General features: G+C 36.2%; 1 protein-coding gene across 1 annotated transcript in view; it reads right to left on the reverse strand.

The window, feature by feature from the left end:
• Glrb (glycine receptor beta) overlaps positions 1-27,517 on the reverse strand; it is a 68,336-nt gene that overhangs the window by 29,608 nt on the left and 11,211 nt on the right. The window contains exons 2-3 of the mRNA XM_048364524.1: positions 7,713-7,819; positions 6,013-6,080 (exon numbers count right to left, since the gene is read on the reverse strand). Coding sequence (XP_048220481.1) covers positions 6,013-6,080; positions 7,713-7,819 — 175 coding nt within the window. The remainder of the gene's footprint in view (positions 1-6,012; positions 6,081-7,712; positions 7,820-27,517) is intronic.

Consider the following 27,517-nt stretch of genomic DNA (forward strand, 5'->3'; position numbering starts at 1 on the left):
ATTCCTTATTAGGCTTTGGAGGAGACAGCCATTTTCTTATGTTTTGCAGCTTCTCTTAGTCGCTTGCATTTTTTATCCCATGATCCTTCCTTTCACCATTACCATTGTGTATTTCCTTCACTAGAACTGTTCCCATTGCCTAAGACCTTCCTGTCTGTCTTGTAAGACTCTTGTGATTACAACTAAGGCACTTGAAAAATTTCCCTTAATTATACATAGAAAGTTGTTTTGTCATGAAAACCAACAAATCCATGACTGGTGAAAAGAACATATATGGGGACCATTATTCAACCTACAAAATGAATGTCAGTTACATTAAGGTGTATGATTTTACATTTAAGACGTAGAACAAAACTTACTGAGATGAAAAATAGAAAAAAGGAACAATTTTGTCTAGTAATATTCTCTAACAAATGAAATCATGTAGGAAAAACTATCACAATTTAAAAAAAACAAGGAAACATAAAAAGATGAGTTGAAAAGAAAGGACTTTAAGTCTACATATACAATGAAACAGAAAATAAAACTGCTCTCAAACAACAAAGAAGATCAACTGCAAGAAACTCAAAATAAGTGCCCAAAACTGATTGGAAATATTATTTTCTTTCTCATACCAGGTACAGCTGTTGTTTAGTCCATTACTAACACATATAAACATACATGCAGTAGAAAGTTTTGGAAGTATAACAGCATTATGGTGATATTTCAACATAATTATAAAGCATGCCTAAACTAAAGAAATAAAATGGACTGCATAAAAATGTTCTAGTTCCATGAAAGAACTTCTGTATTTTCAAGAAGACAAAGTATTTATGTCCTGATTATTACAATAAACCATCATGCCTATCCTTTCCCCCATGAGTGCAATAGTTCACATTTTCATCCCTGAAAATCCCACTGCTTAATCCAAAGGTAGGAAATGAGTGGAGAAATCAACAAATATTATCAGTGAAACTGGACCAGATGCCACCTAGACAGGAACAAATCTTTTCTCAATGCCCTAATGCGCTTATTTCAGTTATCAGGAATACAAGCACAAAAGATGATAAAATTAGAAGTGACCTTCTAAGGAATGATTTTGGTGATGCCACTGTTAGTATACAGTACTGATAATAGTTCCTTACAAAAATATAAATTAATCCAATGTAAATGAACATACACAGGAGTAACAGAAACTATCAGGATATAGAGTAAGACCACGAAACTACCTCAAGGCCTATATAACAGGTGAGGAAAAGGAGGAATATTAGGATGCTGTCATTTTTTTGCACTACAATTATGTGAATTATGAGAGATTATTTCTAGTTTGACCAACAACACTGAAAATCCAAATCAGAAAAGAAAAGGTAAAGAAGCATAGCAGGTACTGTTGGCTCGTGCTTATCCTAGCTACTCAAGAAGGCTGAGATCTGAGAGTCCCGGTTTAAACTCAGACTGGTCAAGAAAGTCTACAAGATTCTTATCTCCAATCAACCATTCAGAAACCATAAGTGGAGCTGTGGCTCAAAGTGGTAGAGCAACAGCCTTGAGCACAAAATCTCAGGAACAGCACCCATGCCCTGAGTTCAAGTCCTATTACCAACATTAAAAAAAAAAAAAGTAAAGAATCAGGAAGGAAATTTTCCCACGTAAAGTGTCAGGGGTTAATAGTCCTTAACAAAGATCTTGATGCTAATTACCTTGATTACCTCAATGTCAGATAATCTATGTTGTCATACACTGGATAAATGAGTTACCTCTTTCCCCTCAGAAATTGTAATCTGATTAGCAGCTATGCATATCAGGTTCTTCTTTCTGCTTTTTTGAAAGAATAACTGCTTTTTTGAGGAAGAGAAGTCTAAGCTGGGGGAAAAATGTGGAGCTGTTAAAGTTACCAAAACGTTAGGACTTAACTTCATTTTTTTTTTTAATTTTTTACTTTCTTTGCTGGTCCTGGGGCTTGAACACAAGGCCTGAGCACTGTCCCTGAGCCTCTCTGTGCCCAAGGCTAGGACTCTACCATTTAAGCCATGCCCCACTTCTGGCTTTTTCTGTTTATGTGGTACTGAAGAATTGAACCCAGGGTTCTATGCATGCTACTCAAGCACTCTACCACTAAGCCACATTCCAAGTTCAGGACTTAACTTTATTTCAGCAGATCCTTGTAGAAAGGATTTCCATATAAATAAAGCCACAATTGCACAAGGAGAATATTGTATGTGTGTGTATGCATGTTTTGTTTTACTTTTGCCAGACCTTGAACTTGGACTCAGGGTCTGAGCACTGTCCCTGGCTTCTTTTTACTCAAAGCTAGCACTCTACCACTTGAGCCACAGCACCACTTCTGGCTTTTTCTATATATGTGGTGCTGAGGAATTGAACCCAGGGCTTTCTGTATGGGAGGCAAGCACTCTACTACTAGACCATATTCCCAGCCCACAAGGGGACTATTGTTAATGTATTCTTTTCTTCGGCACTTCCTTTAGGATGATATTTTGTTGTGAAATCTCTCATTTGTTTTCAAATGTCTAGAAAGCAAAAAGTTACCTTCACTGGACAGTTGCTTTAGATCTGCAGCTTTTTGTCCATTTGAGTGTAGCACAGCCAGTGTATAATCCCTCTGACAACTCTGCACTGTGTAGTATGCAGAGCTAACCTGTGTTTAGAGAAATCCAATCTCTCTGCTTTTCCCAACTTCCTGCTTGGGGAGGCTTTTGTTTGTGAGTGTCTTCTCATAATACACATTCCTATTCACACATACAAATGCTTTTAAGTTTCTCCCTAGTCTTTATTTCTGTTCCGTGTGTAACAAGAAATGGAGAAAAAAAAGTATCTAGAATTTTTTTTCTTAGAAGACATTCTATTGTTATTTCTATAATTTGAGCCCTCATTGAAAAAATCAGGCTGAACCAATCAATGTATAGAGCGATCTATAATGTATGACATCCTCAAAAGACATATCTATAAGGATTCATAGGGACATATGAAATAAATATTGATGAAAGCAAAAACTATGACAAAGCAGAATATTTAAATCTATTTGGTGAGTATGGTTTTGATTTTGAACATTTAGGCTATGTCAATCCAGTTCAAGATGAAGAATAGTCTGGTTTTCATCCAGGTTATCTGATCAAAAGAAACAACAAATATAAATAACTTGACACCTCTGGATAAAAGCCTCCAAAATTTCCAAGTTGGCACTCTACAATAATGGCATTATTCATTTTGTTACTTAACCAAACAAATGTTCAGCTTTAATCTAGAGTTTAAGTTTGTTCTGCCAATCCTTTCATGTAAGCAAGCAAAAAATGAAATTTATTCATTTATTCATTCAATATTAGGTAATAAAAGAAATTATTGATGTGTTCACTCTTGTGTGTTATTATTTTTGGTATCTTAGGAAAATGAAAAAGTAGAATGAATATGTTATTCCTAGCTTTAAGAAGTTTATAATCCACTGGAGAATAAAAAGAATACATATACCAACAATTCAACATAGGATAGAAGCTGTACGATTTAAGAAACAAATGATAGAGATGAGAAGATTAAGGGCTCAAACAGACTGAAGACCCATGAATGAGGTCTTAGAAGATAAGAAATGTTGCAACATGGGAACATAGTAGGGGCAAAGACTACAAGGAGGTTCAGGAGTAGTTTGTCATCTAGTTACTGTGATGAATTCACAGATAAAGAGATAATGATCAAATGATAAAAGCTCTTCCATTTTTAATATCCCATTACCCACATATTTTCAACTAAACACACGCAAGTGATTACTGGTGGGGCCTAGAAAAGTTCAGGTATCTCATGTTTGGAATTAATTTTCATAAATAATGCAACTGGATTCCCTTGAGAAAAATATGTATGAATGAATAATGGGCAGCCTGGGGTCTTCCAAAGCCCTCTGTGTAGATTTCCTGAGTGGCATGTCCTCACTTCATTATAAAACACTCAAAGCAACTGGGTGTTGGTGGCTTTTGCCTCATGCTAGCTACTCAGGAGGCTGAGATCTGAGGATCATAATTTGAAGTCAACCCATGTAGGAAAGTCCTTGAGATTCTTATCTCCAAATAATCACAAAAAAGCCAGAAATAGAGGTATGGCAGAGCACTAGCTTTGAACACAAAAGCTTTGGTTCAATGCCCAGGCCCTGAGTTCAAGCTCCTCCAACAGTAGCACAAAACAAAAACAACAACACAAGTCATTAAAGTCGATTTTCATGGTTTTACTATATTAGACGTGTTCCCTTTTGACAAACCACATACAAATGATGCTTCTCTTTAGAGAAAAATGATTTATGAGCAGGTAATATAAGTTTGTTTGCCTCTTTTTTTAGTAGTACTAGGACTGATATTGGGGCCTAGGACTTGTTAGATAGGCACTTTACCACTTGGGCCAGCCCTCCAGGCCTGTGTTGCTAGCTAGCTTGAGCACACTACTGAGAATGATCCACCTACTTTTTTTGTTTTTTAGTTTTTATTTTATTGTCAAATTGATGTACAGAGAGGTTATAGTTTCATACATTTAGGCCTTGGTTACATTTCTTATACTGTTTGAACGATCCACCTACTTTTAAGCTTCCAAAGTTGCTGGTGACAGGAGCCTACCACCACACGCAGCTACCTTCTGTGGAGTCTCAGACTGTTCTGCCCTAACTGGCTTCAAACTGTGATCCGCTATCTCTCAACCTTCTGAGTAACTAACGCGTGGGCCAACGGTTCCCAGCTGCACATGCAGTGGTTTTTACATCCAAAGTCATTCAGGAAATAAGTCAGGCTGTGGTTATGTTCAGAGTCTCCTGCTTTGACCCAGTCCCCAGACTGGCTGTAGCCCCTCCCAGTTTTTCATCTTTTCCTTTCTCTTCTTTTACTATTTTCTCAAAGAATCTGGTTGCTTCATTCATAAAAATCAGTTCTTCTCTTTGCGGCTTCCAATACTCTGCTCCACAAATTACAAGATTAGCATAATAGAGAAAACAAAGTTTCCCTTCAGAAAATTGGAAAAACTGAACATTGCAAATACTTTTAAAAGTTTCATTTATTTGGTGGTACTGAAGTTTGAAGTTAGGCTTTTACACTTGCTAGGTAAGCACTCTACAACTAGAGCCATACCTTTAGCTCCCTGAGCCAGTTGATTGTGTTTTGTAAACCAAAATCCATTTAATAAGCTCTCTTCCAAATTCCAGGTAAAATTCAGCACCAAGAAAACAAGTTGCAAGCAAAAATCCTGAAGTCCCCTTATGGACAAATAACTGGGCCCAATAGATAAAGAAATAAGTATCACAGAATAACAACTCAGACAGAACACGTGTTTGTCATAATGTATATATAAATCTGAGATATGAGCATCTGGGAAGGTATAAAATAGCTGGTAACAGTAGCTTAATAAATACAGCATTAGTACCACCACCACCATCAACAACAACCACCCCCACCCCGTCATCGCCACCATCATCACCACTTCCTGAAGTCGATTTTTCACACATATATCTCACTCCTTTTTGCCTGGGCTGGCTTTGGATCATGACTCTTTCAAGTTTACCTCTTCTTCAGCTGTGACTACAGGGCTGTACCACAATGTCCAACTTGTGTTTTGAATTAGGGTCTTGCTAACTCTAGCTTTGGCTGGCCTCAAACTATGGCCCTCCCATTTCTGCCACCTGCAGAGTACAAACATTCCTGAAAGCTCAGACATACATACAATGGGGTAGGGGGTGGATGGGGGGATTCACAAGAGTTTTTATTGCATGAATCCTTTTCCCAGGAGGTAGCCAGTTATTTCTCAGGAGAACATGTATATATTTTTTTCCAAGCCTGAAAACGTCCATGAAGAATTAAAGCATTAAACTTAAATTGCAGAGTTAAATAGGTACCAAAATCAATGGTACAACACAATCTAGGATTTGGGATATTTTATGCTAGTAGAGAACATATACTTTATTTAGAATCATTCCTTATTCTTCAGTTTTAATGATATTGATACTATTCTGTAGCGGAAACATTGACAAATAAGAACATTAAGCCACCATCTTACCATTGTTGTCTCTTGAATGGATCCAAAACTGTTAATAAAAATGTTGACTACAACATCAACAGGAATGCCTATGATATAAACAAAGGATATATTCAGTAAATGTAAAAATCTTGGTCAGGTTTTGCATAATCCAGTTTATATATTCAATATTTATCCCTTTTCAGAAATTCACAATGAGGCAAGAAATCTTTGGTCTTAATGTAATATATTTATAATCTTTCTAGGTAGGAATCATAATAAAAAGCAAAAGCAAGTTAAATTATATTTCATGTGTTTAGTATTCAAAAATAACTTTCCTCTTAAATTGCAGACACTTGAGAAAATAGGTTTTCATTTCAAAAATGTTATAATTGGCCTATTAAAGAGTCGTCAAGAAAGTGTAAATGGTTTCTTAATTAATCACTAAACAACTATAGCTTTCTTATATTTTTTAAATCATTTCTAGCTCTTAAACTAATTGGTTTAACTGTAAAAGAAGATTGACTTGTAATTACTATATTTTCATTTTTAATCAGATATAGTGGGGACATTAAAAGGATTTCTGTCTGACTTGCTGGAAAATAATTTTAAAGTTCATGGACTGTACGCTAAGGTATGTTCAAATGTTACAAATATCTTTCTTTTTAACTCCTTGTGGCTTCTGGTTGGGCTATGAAAGGGAAAATGTGACTGTAGCCTTTAAGCCATCTAGCCTCTGACTGATGGAAAACAGGTGGCCAATCATTCCAAGGAAGGCATGTGACAGGCCAGACTAGGGCTGCTGTTGAAAGTAACTGAATAGGCCTGGTCATGAACAGAAATCCTGTTTTTACAACATACTTGTATAGTCATTTGACTGGAAGCAGCTGCAGACCTTTTCTTTGCAAAGGAGAGACAAAAAAAATTAAGCCTTAAAATGTTAATCTGATCTACATCAAAACCTGTCCTCAACCATCAATACACATTACAGCTTTCCCTTATGTGAAAAATTTTTATACAATCTTTCCTAACTCATCAAGAAGATTTAAACAACAACAACCAGAAAGATGAGAACAGAACAAAAACTGTGGTTTATACAAATATGCAATCTGCTCATGATTTTTAAGTACTGTTTTCATTCTTGAAAGGTGTAATAAATGGCAATATTTTGTTGGGATAAAAATCACCTCTGTTGTAGACCACATAGTCACTTTTGTTCATACAGTTCACATTTTTTAAAAACCACATGGCCATTCTCTATTTCAGCAAAAGAGTAGAAGGAATGCATTTTCAAAGTGAATAGCAACAAAAGTAGAATTTAAGTACATGTCACAACTGCTCTCCCAAAAAAGTACTTTTACAATCACAATGGTGATTGTACAAATTCTAAAGTCTTTGTTTATAAATGAATGCAGGTGTGTCAGAGTCTAAGTTTTAAATCACTATATAGAACACAGCACTGGGGAAACCTATTACAGAGCTTAGCCTATTTGTTACAGTGTGTGTACACTCTTGTTTTTATTCTCTACTTGTAGCCATATAAAATTATTAGGATCAATATTTTGCTTATTAATAAATATTTGGGCACTAAATTGTTCTGAACTGAAGCAGACTTGAGAACAGTAACATGCCAATTTGAAATCGTATTGTTTTGACTCTCACAAAGATTTTATACAGATAAAATTACTTTCTAAAGTGTAAAGAATGAACAGGGTTGGGGGGTGTGGGGTAGAGCAACAAACCTTTGAAATTTGGTCTTATCCGGGGGTCATAACTGACTAACAGCCTGTTCAGGATGTTGCTGGTGGAGTTAGCAGGGACTCTCGCGAGGTCTTCTGGTGACTGCTGACTATGAGAAAGAAGAAAAAACTGGTAAGGATTAAGAAAGAGTAAAAAGATATTTTTAACAAATCCATAACTATTATATGGATTTTCTAAGAAGAATTCAAGAGTAGAAAACACTGTCAGAAGCACAAGAGATATTTGAATGAGAAATAACAACAAAAAATATTTTAACATTTAGTTTTACTAAATCCTTAAAAAAGTGTTCTAAACTCTAGGTTACTTTCTATTAAGTGTACCTAAGGACATATCTTACTGTTCTGAGAGAAGCTGTGATCAAAGTCTAAGCAAGCACAAAATGAGACATACTAACAAAATGCTTTTGTATGTGTGTGGGTTCAACTCGGAGCCCTGAATCTTCTTCACTCAGCCTTTTCTCTCACTGCTGACCCCCTAACACTTGAGACAAATAACTAGGTTTTTTTTGCCAGTTAATTGGAGATAAAAGTCTCAAAGGTTTGTTTTCTAGGGCTGGCTTTAAAATTTAATTCTCCATTCTCAGCCTCTACAGTTGTTAGGATTACAAATATGAGCTACCAGCACCCAAGTCAAAGAATGTTTTAAAATGATGCTTATTGCTCACTCTCTATTTAAGTAAAGGTTTGTGTAAATAATATAATGTGGCCAGAGAGGCACTCCAAAATGTCATTAAAAAAAATCACACAGATACTAGAAAAATGGTATTTTCCCAAGAAGCCCAGTGGATGACCTTCCCATTGAATTAAACATTAAAGTTTATAAAAAAAACATTTGATAAAACTGAATTGATACATATAATTCTCTGAAATAGAAAGCATTGGGGGTAGGAACCATTAAAATAGAAAATGAAAAAATCAACTAAATTTCCCAAAGGTAAAAGCGCTTATATAGTTTGTTTAAAAAAAAAAAACAATTTCTTCTTATGGTGGTATCAAATCAAATATCACACCTTCAGAAATTTGAGCTTGGGTAATGAGATTTTCTATTTCATTGCAGGTGAAATTGTAACCTCTTTAGAGTGGGTTGTTGTCTAGTCAAACACCCAGAACGCTGGAAAAGAAATGAAGGGCCAGGGGAAAATTGGGTATTAACATGCAAATTAGTGTTCAAACCCATCTCCAAGTCTTCTAATTCAATGGAGGAAAATTGAATTATGAAATACACTTATATTGGATGAGTTAAGGACAGCTATTACTATATTTCTTGATATAAATTCTTTCAAAGTGCATTTCCTCTGAGCAATGAAAAGACAACACTACTTTCTGCAGTTTAAAACTCTCAGGCCTCTTTTTTTGTCTTTCATCTGTAACCTGGGTCGATTCCACTCAAATTCTAGCTATCTATCTACAGCTATCTATCTATATCTGTCTAAATCTGTACAGAATCAGTACCTCTTTCTACACATATGGATTTCCCTAAACCCAGACTTCAAACTCATATTTTCTCTAAACTTTTATCGACATCATGTCACCAGAGTACAAAAACACAGAAATTGAAATAATACATTATTTGGCAATTATTTCATAGCTCTTTCCCCTGTATCTCTGTGCAGATACCAACTAAACAAATCAAGTTATTTCAGACTATCCTATTTTTGTGAGAGATTAAGGTAGAGAGGAATTCTTATCATGTGAATTAGAACTGGCACATTCAGGAAATTGTCAGTGACTCCTTAATCCTGACTGCTTGGGTGCAAAAGCAAGCACTTTAGTTTCAGTTGGGCAGTGTGATTCTATTTTAATGTTTACTCTAGTCTCTCCATTTCCCAGTGAAGCAGCTTGTCCCACATCAAGAGCCTCCTCTAATTTCTTTTTGTAAGAGCAACACTGCAGTTTGAACTTGGAGCCTCATGCTTGGCTGTGAGTGCTTTACCACTTGAATCACACCTTCAGCCTTGCTTTTTGTTACTTTGGAGAAAGTGTCTCTAAGCCTTTCTGCATAAGCTGGTTTGAAATCCTCCAGATCACAGCCTCCTCAGGAGCTGTGACAATAGAAATGAGCCACTAGCACTTCTGCAGCTCATATATAACATATATCATATAGGTGTGTATATTATATATGTACATGTATGTATATATCACATATATGTATATACATATATGTATACATGTATATATGTATATGTATAAGTATGTATATATCAATGTATATATTGTATACTAGTATAGTATATGTACTAACATATTATATATAATATTATATATTACACCTTGGGTTCTGCGATAACTAAAATAATGAAATCAGTACTGATAGTAGTTGGCTTGTAATACAATTTATTTCTTGGTTATCCATCTTCTATTTCTCCTCATAGTTTCATGCTTAGCTACAGAAACTCAATGTAAATTGATAAAATCATTTGAAACATTAAACTAAACCTAAGCTTACCAGGGAATTTTTCAAATATCAGACAGTCCCTTTTCTTTTTATTCGTTTTAATATGTATTTTCACAACTGTCACAGAAAACCAACCCGATACAAATATTGTAATTATCGGTTCACCTTTCTTTATAGTAGTAACTCAAGGATACGTTAAAATTTAAGTAAAGCCCCATGTAATTTATATTCATATGCATGAATTCAGGTTTTTTTCTCACCTAAAAGTATTATTTTTGTCTAGTTTACAAATAATAGAACCACATTAAAATAATCTCCACTGATAAAAACACACAATACTTAAAATTGTGGAAGCTAGTAATATATTTTCAAAATAAACAGATCAAAAAGAATTAAATGATTTTAACTACACTATAGATTTCAGGCCTGCTTCAGTATTTAAGTTTCCATCTCCTGAATTTCAATCCAATGTTTTATTCATTTGACTACACTATTTGTTTTATTTCAACAAATCTATCAACAATTCCAATATATTTCAAAGCAGGATATTTCATTTCTTGGAAATATGATATTAATTTAAAAAAATAACTAAACCTACTCAGTCAAAGTTATCAAATGACTAGAGAAAATGTTTTATATCAAAACCTTTCTCCAACCAGTTCTCTCTTTTGTTCCCTTGCCTAAACTTGAACCAAAGTCATTACTAATATGTAAAGTTATGCAAGGAATGTGTCAGGATACAGAGTTATATGATGTCATGTCTCCTAGCACTGAAAGAAAAATCCACAACTGCTTTCTAAATGGAGAACCTCAATTTTCCACTAGCAGTAGAATGTTCTTATTTATACATGATCCCACAGTGAGCAGTTCAAAACAAGTTTGTTTGAGCATACTGTCTTAAATCTTCTCCCTCAACCCAATATTCTGAGCCTAAAAGAATTATTACCTTATTATTTTATAGGGTTACAAGTTCGATATGGTCAAAAGGCCTCTCAGATCTGAACCATGGTATCTGTCACTGTATGTAACTGGTATGGGAGTTTTGGGGGATATGACCTAGAGTAAGTTCAAGGCCACAGACATAAGGGGAGAATGAGGTGTGTAGAACTTAGAGGCCACGGTAGTTCTTGTCACAGTGATCCTGTAGCCCTTCAAGTTGAATACACCACAGGGAATCCAGTGAGAGATATGTTCTTTCCCAAAAACTGTACACAAAATTTTCAGTTCTGTGAACCACAGAGTAAGAAAGCCTCCTTCACAGAAACAAATATAATCATTCATCCTTACACAGAAGGAGTTCTGACTCTGAGGGATGCTAATTTTCTTCCTGAGACAGGAAAAGATACAAGAAAAATAAACAAAGGATCCTTGTTGGGTTACATATTAGGTAACAGATGCCTTTCTTTCTGAATGCCACTCTAAGAGGACTTACCAAAGAAAACAATACAACTACAAATGGTGGCCCCATTGTTTTATTGGCCATTATATTTTAAAAGCCAGTATCTTCCTGCAGAAGAGGAGAAAACATGTTAAAATAGGGACAGGCAGTTAACAGACAGGAATCTCACTGGTCAATACTAGAAAATTGCAGCAACAAAGTAAATTAGAGCTGTCTTACAATCCAAAACATGAGATAAAAACTCTTGAGTCCATACACAAATAAATAAGAACTTGAGTAAGCCAATATACAGGCGAAACAGATGCAGCTCCTTTTCCCGATTCCCATAATGGGTGCAGATCCTCTGTTTTCAAGTTGATGGATATACATCCCCTACATGTGAGCTGGGCATGGTGATTGCCTTCCCAACAGTTGGACAGTGCATCTGAGGGAAAGGGTAATCTTACAGTGGAGAGGCTTGACAACTCCCTCAGCAAAAGCCGGAAGTCACCCTCAGCTGTGATGAGTTATGTTCATTATATGGTCCCCTGAACATGAAATGTTCCTAAGGTTTTCCTCCCCTAAACTGAATCAGGGCTATTGATAAAAACACCATCAGACAAACCTAAATTGGGAGATAATCTGTAAAATGAGCAAGTAGTAATCTCCAAACTGTGAAACAGATTAAAACATGTGAAGTGAGCAATTAGCACAAGGAAACATTCAGACTAATGTAACATAGATTCTGACAGCACCCAGGGATAGGTAAAGGACATCAAACAGAAAGTGGGGATATCTAAATAAAATACAGACATAAGTTAGGAACAGGCTGTCAATATTGGTTCCTAAATGAAGCTGTCATGAAAAACTAACAGCAGAAAAATTAGATACAAGGTACTGGGAACACTGTGGACTAGCTTGACAATTTTCTTTGAATCCCAAACTGTTTCAAAACAAAATGTTAATTTTAAGGGAATAAAAAAGGAGCTGAAATTTTCAGAGTGGCTAGTTATATTCAATTATATTCAATTATATTCAATTCCAAATCCCAGTACGTTCCAATTCTAAATCTTAGATGGAAGCAGCAGAATCTGTTAGGGGATTGGACACACGTCCAAACCAAGACAATAGTCACAGGTCTGATCAATAGCACCTGCTAGTGTAACATAGTTACAGGGCCTGGCCACCGGCTTCGTGCATAAGGTTTGCTAATCTTGGACTTTCCACCTCCAAAGCTAGAAACGTAAATAAATATCTTTTATAAAGTACCTAGGTTTCAGGTATATTTTATAGCAGCAGAAATAGACTAATATACTAAGATTCTTTGAAGAATTAACAAAAAAAAACCCTTCATCAATAATGCAGTTGCTAACATGCTGATGTTTTTCTTTTACTTTAGTTTTTCCTTATTTTGCTAAATTCTGTCAGTTTTTGCTATGTACCATTCATACTTCAGTCTTTTATTCTGAAATAATAATAGTATTTAAGGTAAGAATCAAGCTTTTAATCTTAGATACTCAGGAAGCCAAGACTCAGAAGATGTTGGTTTGAAGCCAGCCCAGCAGGAAAGTCAAGGAGCCTCCACCTCCAATTAACAAGCAAAATCTGAGCTTAAGAGGCATGGCTCAGTGGTAGAGTGTCAGCCAGGAGCAAGAAATCCAAGTTATGTGAAAGACCCTGAGTTCAAATCCCAGTATAGCAACAACCAAAAGCATCACAGTATTTAAAAACATGAGTTTACACAACAGAACAAGTGATCCTCAATCTGGAATGTACAAAAAGATTCAGGTGAGGATTTCCACAAGTTACCAATGCCTGTACTCTGCCTACTGTCCCAAGAAATCCCAGCTGACAGAGACAGGTCAGACCAGGATGGACAGAGAAGCACTAAAGAAACAGAATGAGTAGGATATAACAAATACATAAGGAAAGATATATGAGCAAACTGACTCAGGCAACTTAAGATTTAACTGTGTGCTGCCCACAAGCTAGAAGCCAAAAAAAGTAGCATTATAGTTCCAGTTCAAACCTGTAGTCGATGAACAGAAGTACCAATGATATGTTTGGTACCTAGTCTCATCTGTGAGAACCAACAGCACCAATAATAGTATCTTCATAAGACAAAAGCACCATAATACCTCTTCTAAATATATTTGCTATTTTTTGTATATTTGAATAAGTTACTTTTAAATGCTTATTTTTTCAAATACTTAATTTAGAATAAAGAGCGTTCATGATTTTATAAAAAGAAACAAAATGAGGCAGATATCTGTCTCCAGTGCAATATCATATCATATCTCACCAATATAGTGAGATAAGATTTTGTTTGGTTTTCTGTTGTTTTTGAGGCAGGGTCTTGCTAAGTAGCCAAGGCTGTTCTTGAACTCACAATCCTCTGGCCTCAGCCTCCCAAGTTAATGAGTTAACAGGGAAGCACCACCTGCTAAAATGGTGAACTAGGAAAACCTAGACTCTCCATCCAAACATGCATATTCAAAATCATTGGCAGCGCATGGATCAGTTTCGTTCATGAAAACTCTGAAAAAGTAGTTGAATATCCTCTACCCTCCTAAGTAAGCGAAAGATCAGCCATTATTGCAAACCAGTAGGACAAACAGGGAACTGTCAGTGAAATCTGCACCCCATCATACCCCAACATGATGGGGAGGAAATCCCCCGAAAACAATTTCTCCCTGAAAAGCAAAGTTCTGATTTCCATGGACAGGAGGAGAATGCCACAGCTGTAATGAGAGATGGAGACAGAGATAGAGAGAATGAGTGATCCTTTTCCCTGCTTTTCTGCTCGCTATGCACTCACCTCCCACACACAGAGTGCCAAACTTCCCTTCAGATGCAACTTTCTCACAGACATAATCAGAAACAATGCTTTACAACCCACTAAGGATTCCTGAGCCCAGCCATGCTGACACCTAAAATTAAAGTCTGATGGTCAAAAGTCAAGGCAAAGGGAGAACAGTGGAAGCAATGATTAAAGCAGCCCGTTACGGAGAAATGATCATGCAAAGGGCCATTAGTTAGACCTTCAATAGAAACCCTGAAGGCAGGAAGGTGATGGAAAAATAAATAGAAAGTACTGAAAAAATAAAATGATGAACAACATTGTCCATCCCACATAAAGGAGATAAACGCTTTTCCAGACAAAGAAAAGTAAGAGGGTTGTCACACTAAACATGACTTTAAAAATACACAAAAAAAAATCACTTCAAGTAGAAGTGAAAGGTTACTGGATATCTCCACAATGGGCCAGTGTGAAATTGTTATTGAGGACAGATAACAGACTAACACATATGCTGCATCACTGCTGGTGCTGGCAAGTTTTCATTTTAATGTAACAGTTGAGAGAAAAGTATCATAACAACTAATTGCTTAAAATAGAGTACAATAGACTGGGAATATGGCCTACTGGTAGAGTGCTTGCCTTCTACACATGAAGCCCAGGGTTCAATTCCTCAGCACCACATAATAGAAAAAGCCAGAAGTGGCGCTGTGGCTCAAATGGTAGAGTGCTAGCTTTGAGCAAAAAGAATCTAGGGACAGTGTTCAGACCCTGAGTTCAAGCCCCAGGACTGATAAAAGCAAAAACCAAAACAAAAAAAAGTACAGTACAATAATTGCCATAAATAATGTGAGGTAGAAGGGGAAAATGTCAATGATTTATTTGGTAAACATGAAGCTGTAATTAGCTTCAGATAGGCTATGATAATTATAAAATATTTTGTAAGCCTCATAAAACCCAAAAAGAAAATACCTTTCTAAGTCATACAAAAAAGAAAAAGCAAACAATGCACATAAATGGACATATAACTCATGAACAAAGAAAAACAAATAGCATGAAAGGAAGTGACGAGAAGAAAGACAATGCAATAGCAATGGTGACTTCTGCGCTGTTTAGGATTTCCTTACCTTTACATATACTTATTAAATTTCTTGGTGGAAAAAGTAGAAGCTAAATGAATTTAAAAAATTATATTACACTACATTTAACCAAACTTCATTCTAAGTACATTTTATTCAAGAAGACTTTCATAGTTAAGAACACACATAGACTGAAGGTGGTAAGATAGAAAAGGTTAAATGGCAAGCAAACTAGAGTGGTAGAGAGGAGTGACCATATTGATAAGACAAAATAGACTTGGAGTAAAAAATGTCACCTGACAGGACTGGCTCATACACATGCACATGTGCGCATGCACGCACACACATACACACACACACACACACACATTGTCACAAGAGTTTCAGAAGGGCATTATACAATGAGAAAAGGGCCAATCCTCTATAAAGATATTACAGTAAGTATGTACTCACTCAATTTAGAAATGTAGACATACAGTGAAAATAATTACAGAGGGTAATTGCAATAGTTATAGTAATAGAAGTGTTTAAAACTCTACCAACAAAGAAACTGGGAGCTTAATCTCTAGACTAGACCAAATGTACTCAATATATACAGAAGAGGTCATCCAAGGGCAACAGAGTACCTTCCAAAGCACATACAAACATTCTACAGGTTGATCACAAGTCAAGGCAAAACCTTTCAACAAACTTAAGATGGACCAAGTGTTTTTTCTAATGGTATCAGACCAAATGTCTGTTCTAATGCCCATGGAATAAAATTAGAATTCAAGAGCCAAAGGAAAACTGGTAATCTCACAAATATGTGAGTTTTCAACACAGTTTTAAATGATCAAAATGACGAAAAAAAAACAAAATTAAAATTAGACAATATCTTGAGACAAAAACATAATACACCCAGATGTAGGCTAAAGATATAAAAGCACTATATAAAATAAATTTATAGTGTTAAATGGCTACATTAAAATGTCAAATATACAGTCCATATTTGGAAAGTACTATAATAAGAATAAAACAAACCTCAGAAAGCAGAATGTAGGAAATAAAAAGATATGCAGACACCATAAGATAGAAAATAGAAAAAATCAATAGTAAACTTCATATCTTGAGTTTGAAAAACATAAGTGAGATAGAAAACTTCTAGCAAGAAAAACAAAGGAAAATGAGAGAATGTTCAAAATTAAAATCAACAATGAAACTGTGCCCCAAAGTGCAAAGCATTATAAGAGAATAACATAAGTTACTTTATGCCAACAAGCTAGAAAATTCAGAAGTAATGGTAAAATTCCAAATATAAGTATCACATTAAGTCTCAATCATGAAGAATAAAATATCTGAATTTTTTATGGGTGGTAAGGAAAATGACTCAGTAGCCAAATTTCCCAATAAAGAAGAGCTCAGAAAGCGATCATTTCATTGGAAAATTATACCAAGTATTGAAAGATGAAGTAATGCTTATCTTTCTCAAAATCTTCCAAAATATTGAGAATAATGGAATGCTTTGAATATGTTTATGAGGACACAATGATTCTGATTCCAAAGCCAAAGACATCACAAGAAACAAATGAAAAAAAAAAAGCTACAGAATGATATTCCCAGAAACACAAACAAAAAGACTTAGTGAAATACTTGGAAGCTAAATTCAATACAACATTGAAGGATCTTATGCCATGACTGGTCAAGAAGCATCCCTGGGATGATTAAAATGACACGATTAACATGGCCCTACGATGAGTAAAATAACAAGATCATACCAATGGACACATGGATGGCATCTGGTAAGAGTTAATATACTTACATGATTAACAAAAAAGCTCAACAAATTAGGAATGGGAAATGACTTCAATTTTACAGGAAAGGCCACTTTTTACAATAGCATAACTAATATCATACTCAACAGGGAAAGACTGAAAGCTGTTTATGACCAAGCACTGTCATCAAGTCCCAGCAAGAATAATCAGATAAGGAGGCTGGAGCAAACAGAAGCACATCCACATTAGAAAAGAAGTAAATGTCTCTGTTGCAGACATGATCTTGTCTATAAACTACCTGAGACAGCAGATGCTCATGCTACGCAGCGTGTGGGCATGAACACAATCTCACACACACAGTGCACATACTCGAGATTGACAGTAAATTCCACAAAGTTAAGAGATACAATATCAAAAGGTTTATTTTTATACACCTATTAGGAACTCTATGAAATTGAAATTTGATAAGAAACCTATTTATAAAACCAACAAAAAGAAAAATATTTAACAGTAAACTTAACTAGGGTTATGAAAAATTTGTGCACACAAAATATAAACATTTGATGAAAGAAAAGAAACAGAAGACTGGAGATGTGGCCCAAGTGACATACTTGAAGCTCTAAGTTAAATCCCCAGTTCTGCAAAGAAGAAGGATGCGGAAAAGAAATAAGAAGAAGAGAGGGAGAAGGAGGAGGAAGAGGAGGAGAAAAATGTAAAGACACTACAAGTCGGAAAACATTCCATATTTGTAGGCTGGAACATTTAATATTATTTAATATTGTCAAATATGCTACCCAGAGGAACTTTAAGATGCAATGCAATGTAACATCTATCAAAGTGCCAATGGAAATCAACAGAGAAATGAAAAGAATTCTAGAAGTGATATGACCCTGTGTTGGACTTTTTGACACTGTAACAAGTACCTGAGAGAATCAGTGAAGGGTCAGATTGACTTTGGCTCACAGCTTCAGAAGGTCGGGTCCGTCATGGAGAGAGCGGGGAAGGGGATAGCATAGCAGAGGACTTCACGTGACAGCAGCCAGAAATAGAAAGACTTAGTGGACTTTCTCATTTTTTCACTCTTTAAGATTAGTTTTTCACAAACAATGCAGGGGGAACTGGACGTTTGCTTCAACGACATACAGAAATAAACATGAAATGGATAAAAGGCTTAAAAGCAAAGTCCTGAAAATTTCTAGGAGAAAAAACCTTTATGACATTGAGCTTGGCAATGAATCCACTGAAACAACAGAAGTCAGCGCAGACACATAGGTCTGTACTAACCAGAACAGCTTCCAGACAGTGAGGGAAACAATCAATGCATTAAAAGGGAATCTGTGGAATGGAAGTAAGCACTTCTAAAATGTACATCTAATAAGAGATTAATTTGAAAATACCTAAGAAACTCCTGCAAGTTAAGAGCTAACAATTAACAACCTATTTTTGGTGAGTGAAAGATCAGCATAGCTATTCTCCAAAGAGATGAGGACACACATCTGTGAAAGGGCCCTCAGGACTGTTTGAAGCAAGAAAATGCAAGTCAAACCACAATGTGATGTCTGTCCTAGCTATTAAGGTGGCTGTTGTTAAAAACAATTTTTAGAAGATAGCTTTGTGCATGAATATGGAGAAATAAGGTCTCATGAATAGCAAATGGTGCAGCCATTATGGAAAACAGTACAGGGCTTTGTTGAGGAATTAAAAATCCAGCTGAGTGCCAGCAGCTTAAGCTTGTCACTTGGAAGGCTGAGATTGGGAGAACTGATGCTTGAGGCCAGCCCAGGAAGAAAAAGTTCCCAGACTTTCTCTTAGTAGAAGAATCTGGGCATAGTGACATACACCTGTCATCTCAGCGAAAACAGAAAGCTTAACAGTAGTGAGAACCACACTTCAGTGGCTCACATATGTAATCCTAGCTACTCAGTAGGCTAAGAGTCAATGATCACGTTTGAAGCCAGCCAGAGTAGGAGTCTATGAGACTCATATCTCCAATAAACGCAGAGATTACAGTCCAGGCACAAAACCAGACAGAAATGGATTCCTTATCACAAAAATAAGCAATGTAAAGGGTACAAGAACAAAAGTTAGAGGCTTGGCTCAGGTAGATTACCTACTTAACAAGTGCAAGGCCTTGAATTCAGATCCAACTACAGCTAAAAGAAAAGAAAAATGCAGATACCAATACATCAATAATCTTATTTCAGAGTATTGATCCTATTATAACTGAAATTATTAACTTAAAGAGATATAAGCATTTTCATGTTCATTGTAATAGGCAATAAGGGCAAACACTCAAATATTTTTTTCATGGAAAGGTGTGTGAATAAAGAAAATGTAATACACTCACACTATGAAGTATTACTTAAGCTTAGAAAAAAGAGGAAATTCTTGTCATATATAAAGATGGATGAACTTTCCTAAAAGAAATAAGAAAACTGCAGGACAGACATAATACATTTCCAATCTTATGAAGTAACTACACAGTCATACTCATATAAGCACAGGGTAAAAGTTAGGAAAAGGTAATTGTAGAACTGCTGCTGAAGGGGTCCAAAAACTCATTTGTTTAAGATAAAATATTATGCAAGGTGTGTAAATTCTATACATCTGTCTATAGTTAACAACAATGCACTGTGTGTAGTATCCTTTTAAAATCCATTTTCTATAAATAAAGCATCTTTAATATCTCAATACTATCATAAAGCTGTATTTTTAGCTATATACAGGTATGAATTTTAATAGTATGCAACACAGGCTATAACAAAGAGTAGACAAAGCAACTGCCCTCAGCCAACTTGCAGGGCAAAAGGAAGAACTGATAACCACAATTACGACACATGTTATCAACATATTGTGTGATGGATTTTTCCCTATACTCATCTATCCTTTTACCATCATCTATAATTATCCACATATATAAAGAGCTCCGTTTCTACTTTTTCTTTTGTTTTATTTGTATTTGGGAGGGCACATACAAGGTGGACCGAGGATGAACTAATATAACAGTGATACTCACTGGATACTATGTGGATAATGAACCAGTTATCTTATGGTTGGCAATGGGAGGGAAGACTTGAAGGGAAAACCTGGTTCAAAAATCGAGAGACACAGGGTAAAAAAAAAAAAGACAAACAACTACAAAAGCAATACTTGCAAAACTGTTTGGTGTAAGTGAACTTAACACCTCATGGGGGGAAAAGGAAAGGGGGAGGAGGGGGGGGAATGAGGGACGATTTAACAAATAGTACAAGAAATGTATCCAATGTCTAACATGAAACTGTAACCTCTCTGTACATCAGTTTGATAATAAAAATTTGAAAAAAAAAGCACTGTACTGATTGAACCTGATTCATGTAACTGCAATACCAGTTCACATTCCTTAAAAATGTTGTTAAATTTATGCTTTCTGTCAATATCCTTATCCTAATAAAAATATTTGAAAACAAAACATATTGGAAAATTCTGCCTCAGAACAATCATGTTTTATTTATAGAATATGATGGATTTTTAAAACTGAGTTAAGTACAGCAAAAAAGAGCATCAGCCCCAAATAAGCTGTCTGTTTTGTTTTTTGTTCTGATTTCTGAAACATTTGGCTTATTATTTGAACTATTTAGAAAGCTACTACTTAGAAACTAAATTTTAAATTCTTGGCTTTCTTTTAAGGAGAATCTGGCACATATAAATAATAAACTCCACCAGAATGAAACATCATTGCATATTTTGCCTAACAAAGTCAACTGTGAAAACTGGAAATTTAAATCTCCTTTCCAACACTTCTCCTAAGTAAAATTTGGCTATACAGACCGTAGAAAAATTTAAAAAGTAGAATAATAACTACAAATGGATACTGGAATATGCAGTCATTTTCCCTTTTCTTAGTCTATAATCCAAACTCTGAGTATATTGCAAGAGTTCCAGTTGAGGAAGGAGAATTTGAAACGTGAATCACAATGTCAAGTCTTCCCACAAATCAAGAACCAAAAATATCTAAATCTTCTTGACATGAATGTAACCTTTCCTTGGAGGAAAGTGAATTCCGTCAAGGTGAGGAGGGGGGTAGATATAAGGACTTATAAGCAAGGAACTATGCCTCCTAGTGGGAGACTGAGCCATATAGATTCAGTTCCTTCCTTAAAATCTAAAAGCTGAAAATTTTCTTTATTCATCTGACTCATTAGGAAACTAAAAGATAAAAACTAGCATATACTGTATTGTATTTTGAAACAAGTCAGAATTCCAAGATAACCAAAATAAGAGTGCTTTTGAAATGTTTAATTGGGCAACATTAAGTTTGTTCCTCATTATTTGTGGAGAATTGGCTCTCAGACCCCATTTGATACCCAAAGTCCCTTACCTAAAACTGTATAGTATTTGTATAGAAACTTCCTTATCCATAAATACTTAATCACATCTAATACAACATAAATGCTTTGTAAATAACCATGCCATTGAACTTTGTAGGAAATAATGGCAGGAACATGTCTATACATGTTCAGTACAGACACAATTTTTAAGAGTATTTTCCAACTAGTTTGGTTGAGTCCACATATGTGAAATCCAGAGAAAGACATTTTCTGCATTCAGTGCTGCCATCAGTTGCTTCTTTTTTTTTTTTTTTTTTGGCCAGTCCTGGGGCTTGGACTCTGGGCCTGAGCACTGTCCCTGGCTTCTTTTTGCTCAAGGCTAGCACTCTGCCACTTGAGCCACAGCGCCACTTCTGGCCATTTTCTGTATATGTGGTTCTGGGGAATCGAACCCAGGGCCTCATGTATATGAGGCAGGCACTCATCAGTTGCTTCTTAACAAGATTAACATAATCTATCATGCATAACTATCTGGATTTTGCTCAGAATCCCTTTGAGGAAAAATATTCCTTGACTCTCAAATGTAAGGAGCTAGAACATTTTGTCCCAGATAGAACCCATGCTTACATAAAGTTACACAGGAATATACTACTGTATAGATCCACCCAGTCCACTGGCAAAAGTTTCCTTGGTATCTGCTGTGGCCAGTCACTTGCCTAGGTCTCAGAAAACTACCAGCAATAAACCAAAAACAAACCCTCTCCAAAGCATAAAACCATACATCCTCTTAAAACTCAGCCCCTAGCTCTTAAGAAAATTTACCATAAATGGATCAAAAAGTTCCAAGTTCCCATTCCATAGAATGACATTTATTTAATTTGGGTCAAAGAACTACTATCTCAGGTACAGCTATATTTATGGAACGGGTGGCTATTCTGTTGTTAAGATAAATGTTTTCTGTTTATGTTTGATTTGCCTTTTTCCACTGGCACATTTTTCATTACTTTTTAATTTGCTATGTGAACACAACCCGAAAATGAAATTGAGTCTATATTATGTAAGTTAAAACCCAAGCATTCTGCCAGGTGTCAATAGCTTATACCTAGCTACTCAGAAGACTGAGATTGCAGTTCAAAGACTTCCTGGGCAGGAAAGTCCAAGAGACTCCAGTTAACCACCGAAAGGATGGAAGTGGAACTGGGGCTGGAGTGGTAGGTTGCTGGCCTTGAGCACAAAATCTAAGAGATAGCACCCACGTTCTATATTCAAGCTCTAGTACTGGCACAAATATAGACAGATAGATGGATAGATAGATGGATAGATAGATAGATAGATAGATAGATAGATAGATGCATTCTTTGATTCTGTGTCTCTGTATATGAAAATTAAAAAGCTAACTTTAAAGAATAACAAATAACTACATTAAATCAAGTTCCTCAGTGGATACTATAAAAAGTCAAGAAAAATAAATGTTTAGGAGATGTTGCAGAAAGCAGACATATATACACTATTCCTGGGAATGTAAATTAGCATAACCATTATGGAAAACAGTATTGAATCACCTTTAAAAATGCAACACAGCCCGGTGCCAGGGGCTCCCGCCACTCCTAGAAACTCAGGAGCCTGACATCTGAAGATCAAAGTTTGAAGCCAGCCTGGGATAGGAAAGTCCATGAGACTCTTATCTCCAATAAAGCATCTAGAAAATTAAAGCCAGAAGGGAGTTTTGGCTCAAGAGGTAGAGTGCTATCCTTGAGCAAAAAAAGCTCAGGGACAGCATCCAGCCCCTAAGTTCAAGTCTCAAGACTGGAACCAAAAATAAATAAACACAGATCAACCAACCCCAGGATATGTATTCAAAAGAAATAAAATTATTCTTTCAAAGAGACACCCAAACTCACTTTATATAGTACCATCACAATAGCCAGGATGCAGAACTGACCGAGGTATTCATCTTCATAAATTTACAAATGGCTAAAGAAATTTCATACACACACACACACACACACACACACACACACACACACACACATACTCATATATATAGGCTTCCTCCCCAACAAACACCACAGTTTTCTCCTGCCCCTGATATTGAAAAATCATTGGAAAATTAACTAAATGCTCACGAAGGAGCTCTCCTAAGATAGAAGCAAAGAAACCTGGCTCACCCTTCTTCCTCATACCTGGGTTGTAAACAGAAAGAGAAGCCTTCTACTTGAACGTGGAGCAATGGAAAGAACTTTCACTTGGAACATTCTCCCTTTTACAGCTATCTTTTTCAAATCGAGTGTCTTTTAACTATGGTTGCATCCATACATTTATAACCCACACTACGACATTAAAGAAAGTGCTACCTCTGTGCCCAAAGCACAGATAAAAATCTCACAGGTCTGATGATCAGCAAATGAAGGTAAAAATGAGTGCATCCGTGGTTCTGCACATGAATTCGAGGGTTCAGAAGAGGCAGTCCCACTCCAAGGTGTTAGAATCAGACGTGATGGATGGGCCTCTGGAAGGGGGCCCTGTCTGGAGAAGAGCATGTGGGAATGTCTGGAGTAGAAGTGGTCCATGTATTTGTCTGAGTGACAGATTCATGAGGTTCATGTCAAGACTTGGATGTTACAACCTCACTTTAAAGGTGAAAGAAGATCAGATGGAAACATTTTGGCACCACATTGCATAGGCAAGAACTAAGCAAGATCTAAGCAAGAACTCTATCACTTAAATAGCCCTTTCATTCTTACTTTGTTATTAAGACAGAATCTCCCTAGGATAACCTTAAATTCATGAATTTCCTGTTCCTGATTCCAAGTAGCTGGGATTACAGATAGATACCATCACCTAGGATTTCTATGTGGCATCATGTATTTGCACCATGTACAGGACACCCAAAACTTTTCCAAGAATTTCTGGCTATCTATTCACTGCTTATTGATATTTCCTCATTGACAGATATTTCAGACACAACATGTCCCAAACCAAATCCCTGGATTCCTCTCATCTCTTACCTACTCTTACTTGAAGGCATGTTATGCTTCGCTTCCTCATTACATATATGCATGCTGTGTGCTGAGGGAATAAATCATATACTCATTCCCCACAGCAACAGCTCAGAATGAATTCTTGCACACAAAACTCCCATTGCTGGCTGCCATCTAAAGTGAACACTACTAATCAGAATAATGACTGGATGTTATGTGGTAGAACATGTATCTATGAAGAAACAGCTTATAAGACTATGCTAAGATGCACAAAGCCCTGGGTTCGATTCCTCAGCACCACAGACAGAAAAAGCTGGAAGTGGTGCTGTGGCTCAAGTGGTAGAGTGCTAGCCTTGAACAAAAAGAAGACAGGGACAGTGCTTAAGCCCCAAGTACAACCCCCAGGACTGGCAAAATAAAGAAAAAAAGAAAAAAAAGACTATGTTAAGAATATTCTGTTGTTTAAAAATAACTTGAAGAAACTAAATTTCACTAAAACTCTGAAAGTAACCATAATACATTCCATGAGAGTGATAAAAATAAATAAAGGCTACATAGCAATAATGGCAAAAAATGTGTTTCCATTATGAAGGTAATATCAACAAGCATAAAAGTATTGGCAGGAACATCAGTGAAGCCAGGTAGTACAATGCTTGTAATCCCAGCTACTCAGGAGGCAGGTATAGGAGGATTATACTCTGAGGTCCCTTGGTCAGTGTTAGAAAGATACGCTATCTGACAAACAAATGTAAAGCAAAAAGAATTAGGCTGTGGCACAAGGTCAAGCACAATACCTTGAGTTTAATCTCCACTTCTAAAGCAAAAACCTTTAGGCTGGGAACTGGAACTACATTTAACTTTCAACAAGTTGTAGAGAGCCTTAAGAATGAGGTGTACCTTGCTTCTCATGATTTCTAACCTTCCAAATAAACAGGGTGGACTCTGCTGTAGACAGTATCATCAAACAGCTAGCCCTAAACACCTGCTCCTGACTGACACGGTGAGCTTAAGAAAGCTGCACGGGCCATTTGTGCACCCTAAGTTCTTACCTGAAGGATTGTGGGAAGCTGCTGCTGTCCAGACTTATCCTGAAAGCTCACTGGAGGACTGGTGTTCACTGGATGACCACCCTTACATCAAATGACTTGCCACTACAGATAGTGTGTGCGAGTCATAAGGTAACCTGGGTTTTCTCCTCATAGTCCATCTTTAGAATTGTGCTTAAGTAGTAGGAGAGCAAGACCAAGAATGATGTTTCAAATGAAAAATGCCTTTAAGCTCTTTCAAAAGAAGCTTTGATATTACAAACACAGCTTCATCCAGTTGGTGGGACTTCAGAAAATACTCTCTCATATAATTAGCAATTCTACCAGTAGAGAAGCTCTGTGAAACTGATTGTTTAACCTTTATCAATGAGAAAGTCGAGAGAAGTGAAGTGACTACTTGCTCAAGATCCCAAACATATGAGATGCTCCATGCACAAACAGAAACCAGATCAGTTCCTTCATTTACAGCTCTTTCATTTACATAAATCAACACCTATTTAACCTGCTGCCTGACATGTTGCCCACAGAGCACTCCAGCTATGTACTCCACTTCGATAACTGCTTCAGAAGGAAAAGGCATCTGAGAGATTACTTAACTTAACCAGCTGCCCCCGTCCCTTTCATTGGCAACCACAGGAAAAACTATGCTCATTCAGATGTGAGTACTCGGAAAAAGTTGTTTTTGCCAAAGTGAAAGACTCTAATAACTTGAAGAAAAATGACTTGAGTATTTGTTGCCAATGAAAAACCTGTGACCTTTCAAACAGAATCATAGAAAAAATATTATCCATCATGAACCTGAGAACTTCTCAGTGTTTACTCTCTCCAATGAGATAAGAAGTCAGATCAAATGGAGCTGACTTTTTGATGTTATATAATGAAAAATGTCAACATTTGGAGGATTTGCAAAAACGAGCAAACCAATATTTTCCAAATGTCTCATGCATGATGTTATTAAATCTCTTTTGAACAAAAGAGTCCCTTCAATGTCTAAGATAGAGCAGTGAATTTTAATGACAGAGAACAAAATGTTCACTGATCTGCTTTCAGATTTCACAGTGAAACTATCTTTTAAGAAACTATCACTTGTTAACTTTTGGAACAACATTAGAGAATATTCATAACTATGAAAAGACTATTGAAGCACTCTCCCTCTTTTCCGTTGTATATCTTCATGAGGTCATATTTTGTTCACCTATTTCAGCCAGAGATAAGATCACAATGAGTATAATACAGAAGCAGATAGGAGAATCTCATTGTCTTCCATGAATACATTCAATAAACTTAACAATGTAAACTTAACAATGTAAAACAATTCTTTCTCATTCATTTTTTGAAAATATAGCTAATTTTATTTTTAAAGTTATTATTTGTGTTAACATGTAATGGCTACAGTTTTTTGTCTCTCAGTATTTGAGTTGGATCTGAGAGTGTCAGGAAAAGCATATACTTTACTACCCAGCTACACCTGTCCATCAACACCACTAATTTTAAGATCTAGTAGGGAATTGAAAATGATTCTTTTTTTTTTTTTTTTTTTTTTTGGCCAGTCCTGGGGCTTGGACTCAGGGCCTGAGCACTGTCCCTGGCTTCTTTATGCTCAAGGCTAGCACTCTGCCACTTGAGCCACAGCGCCACTTCTGGCCATTTTCTGTATATGTGGTGCTGGGGAATCGAACCCAGGGCCTCATGTATATGAGGCAGGCACTCTTGCCACTAGGCCATATCCCCAGCCCCTGAAAATAATTCTTAGAAACTACGAAAGTGTGTACAGCTAGAGATAAAGATGAATGGAAATTAGAAGGAAATACCTATGAATAACTGAAATAATCAAAGTATCATACCCAGAAAACCCAATATTTAAGAACAAAATCAAAATAAAAGACATCCTCGAACAAATCCCCAAAGAAACAACTGCTCCATTAATAAGTGGGCTAAAGACTTACAGAGAGACTTTTCTGAAGAAGAAATGAGAAATGGCCAAGAGGCACATGAGGAAGTGTTCAACATCACTGGCCATAAAAGAAACGCAAATCAAAACAACATTGAGATT

The sequence above is a fragment of the Perognathus longimembris genome, chromosome 16 (genome assembly GCF_023159225.1).
Source record: "Perognathus longimembris pacificus isolate PPM17 chromosome 16, ASM2315922v1, whole genome shotgun sequence".
Taxonomy (NCBI): domain Eukaryota; kingdom Metazoa; phylum Chordata; class Mammalia; order Rodentia; family Heteromyidae; genus Perognathus; species Perognathus longimembris.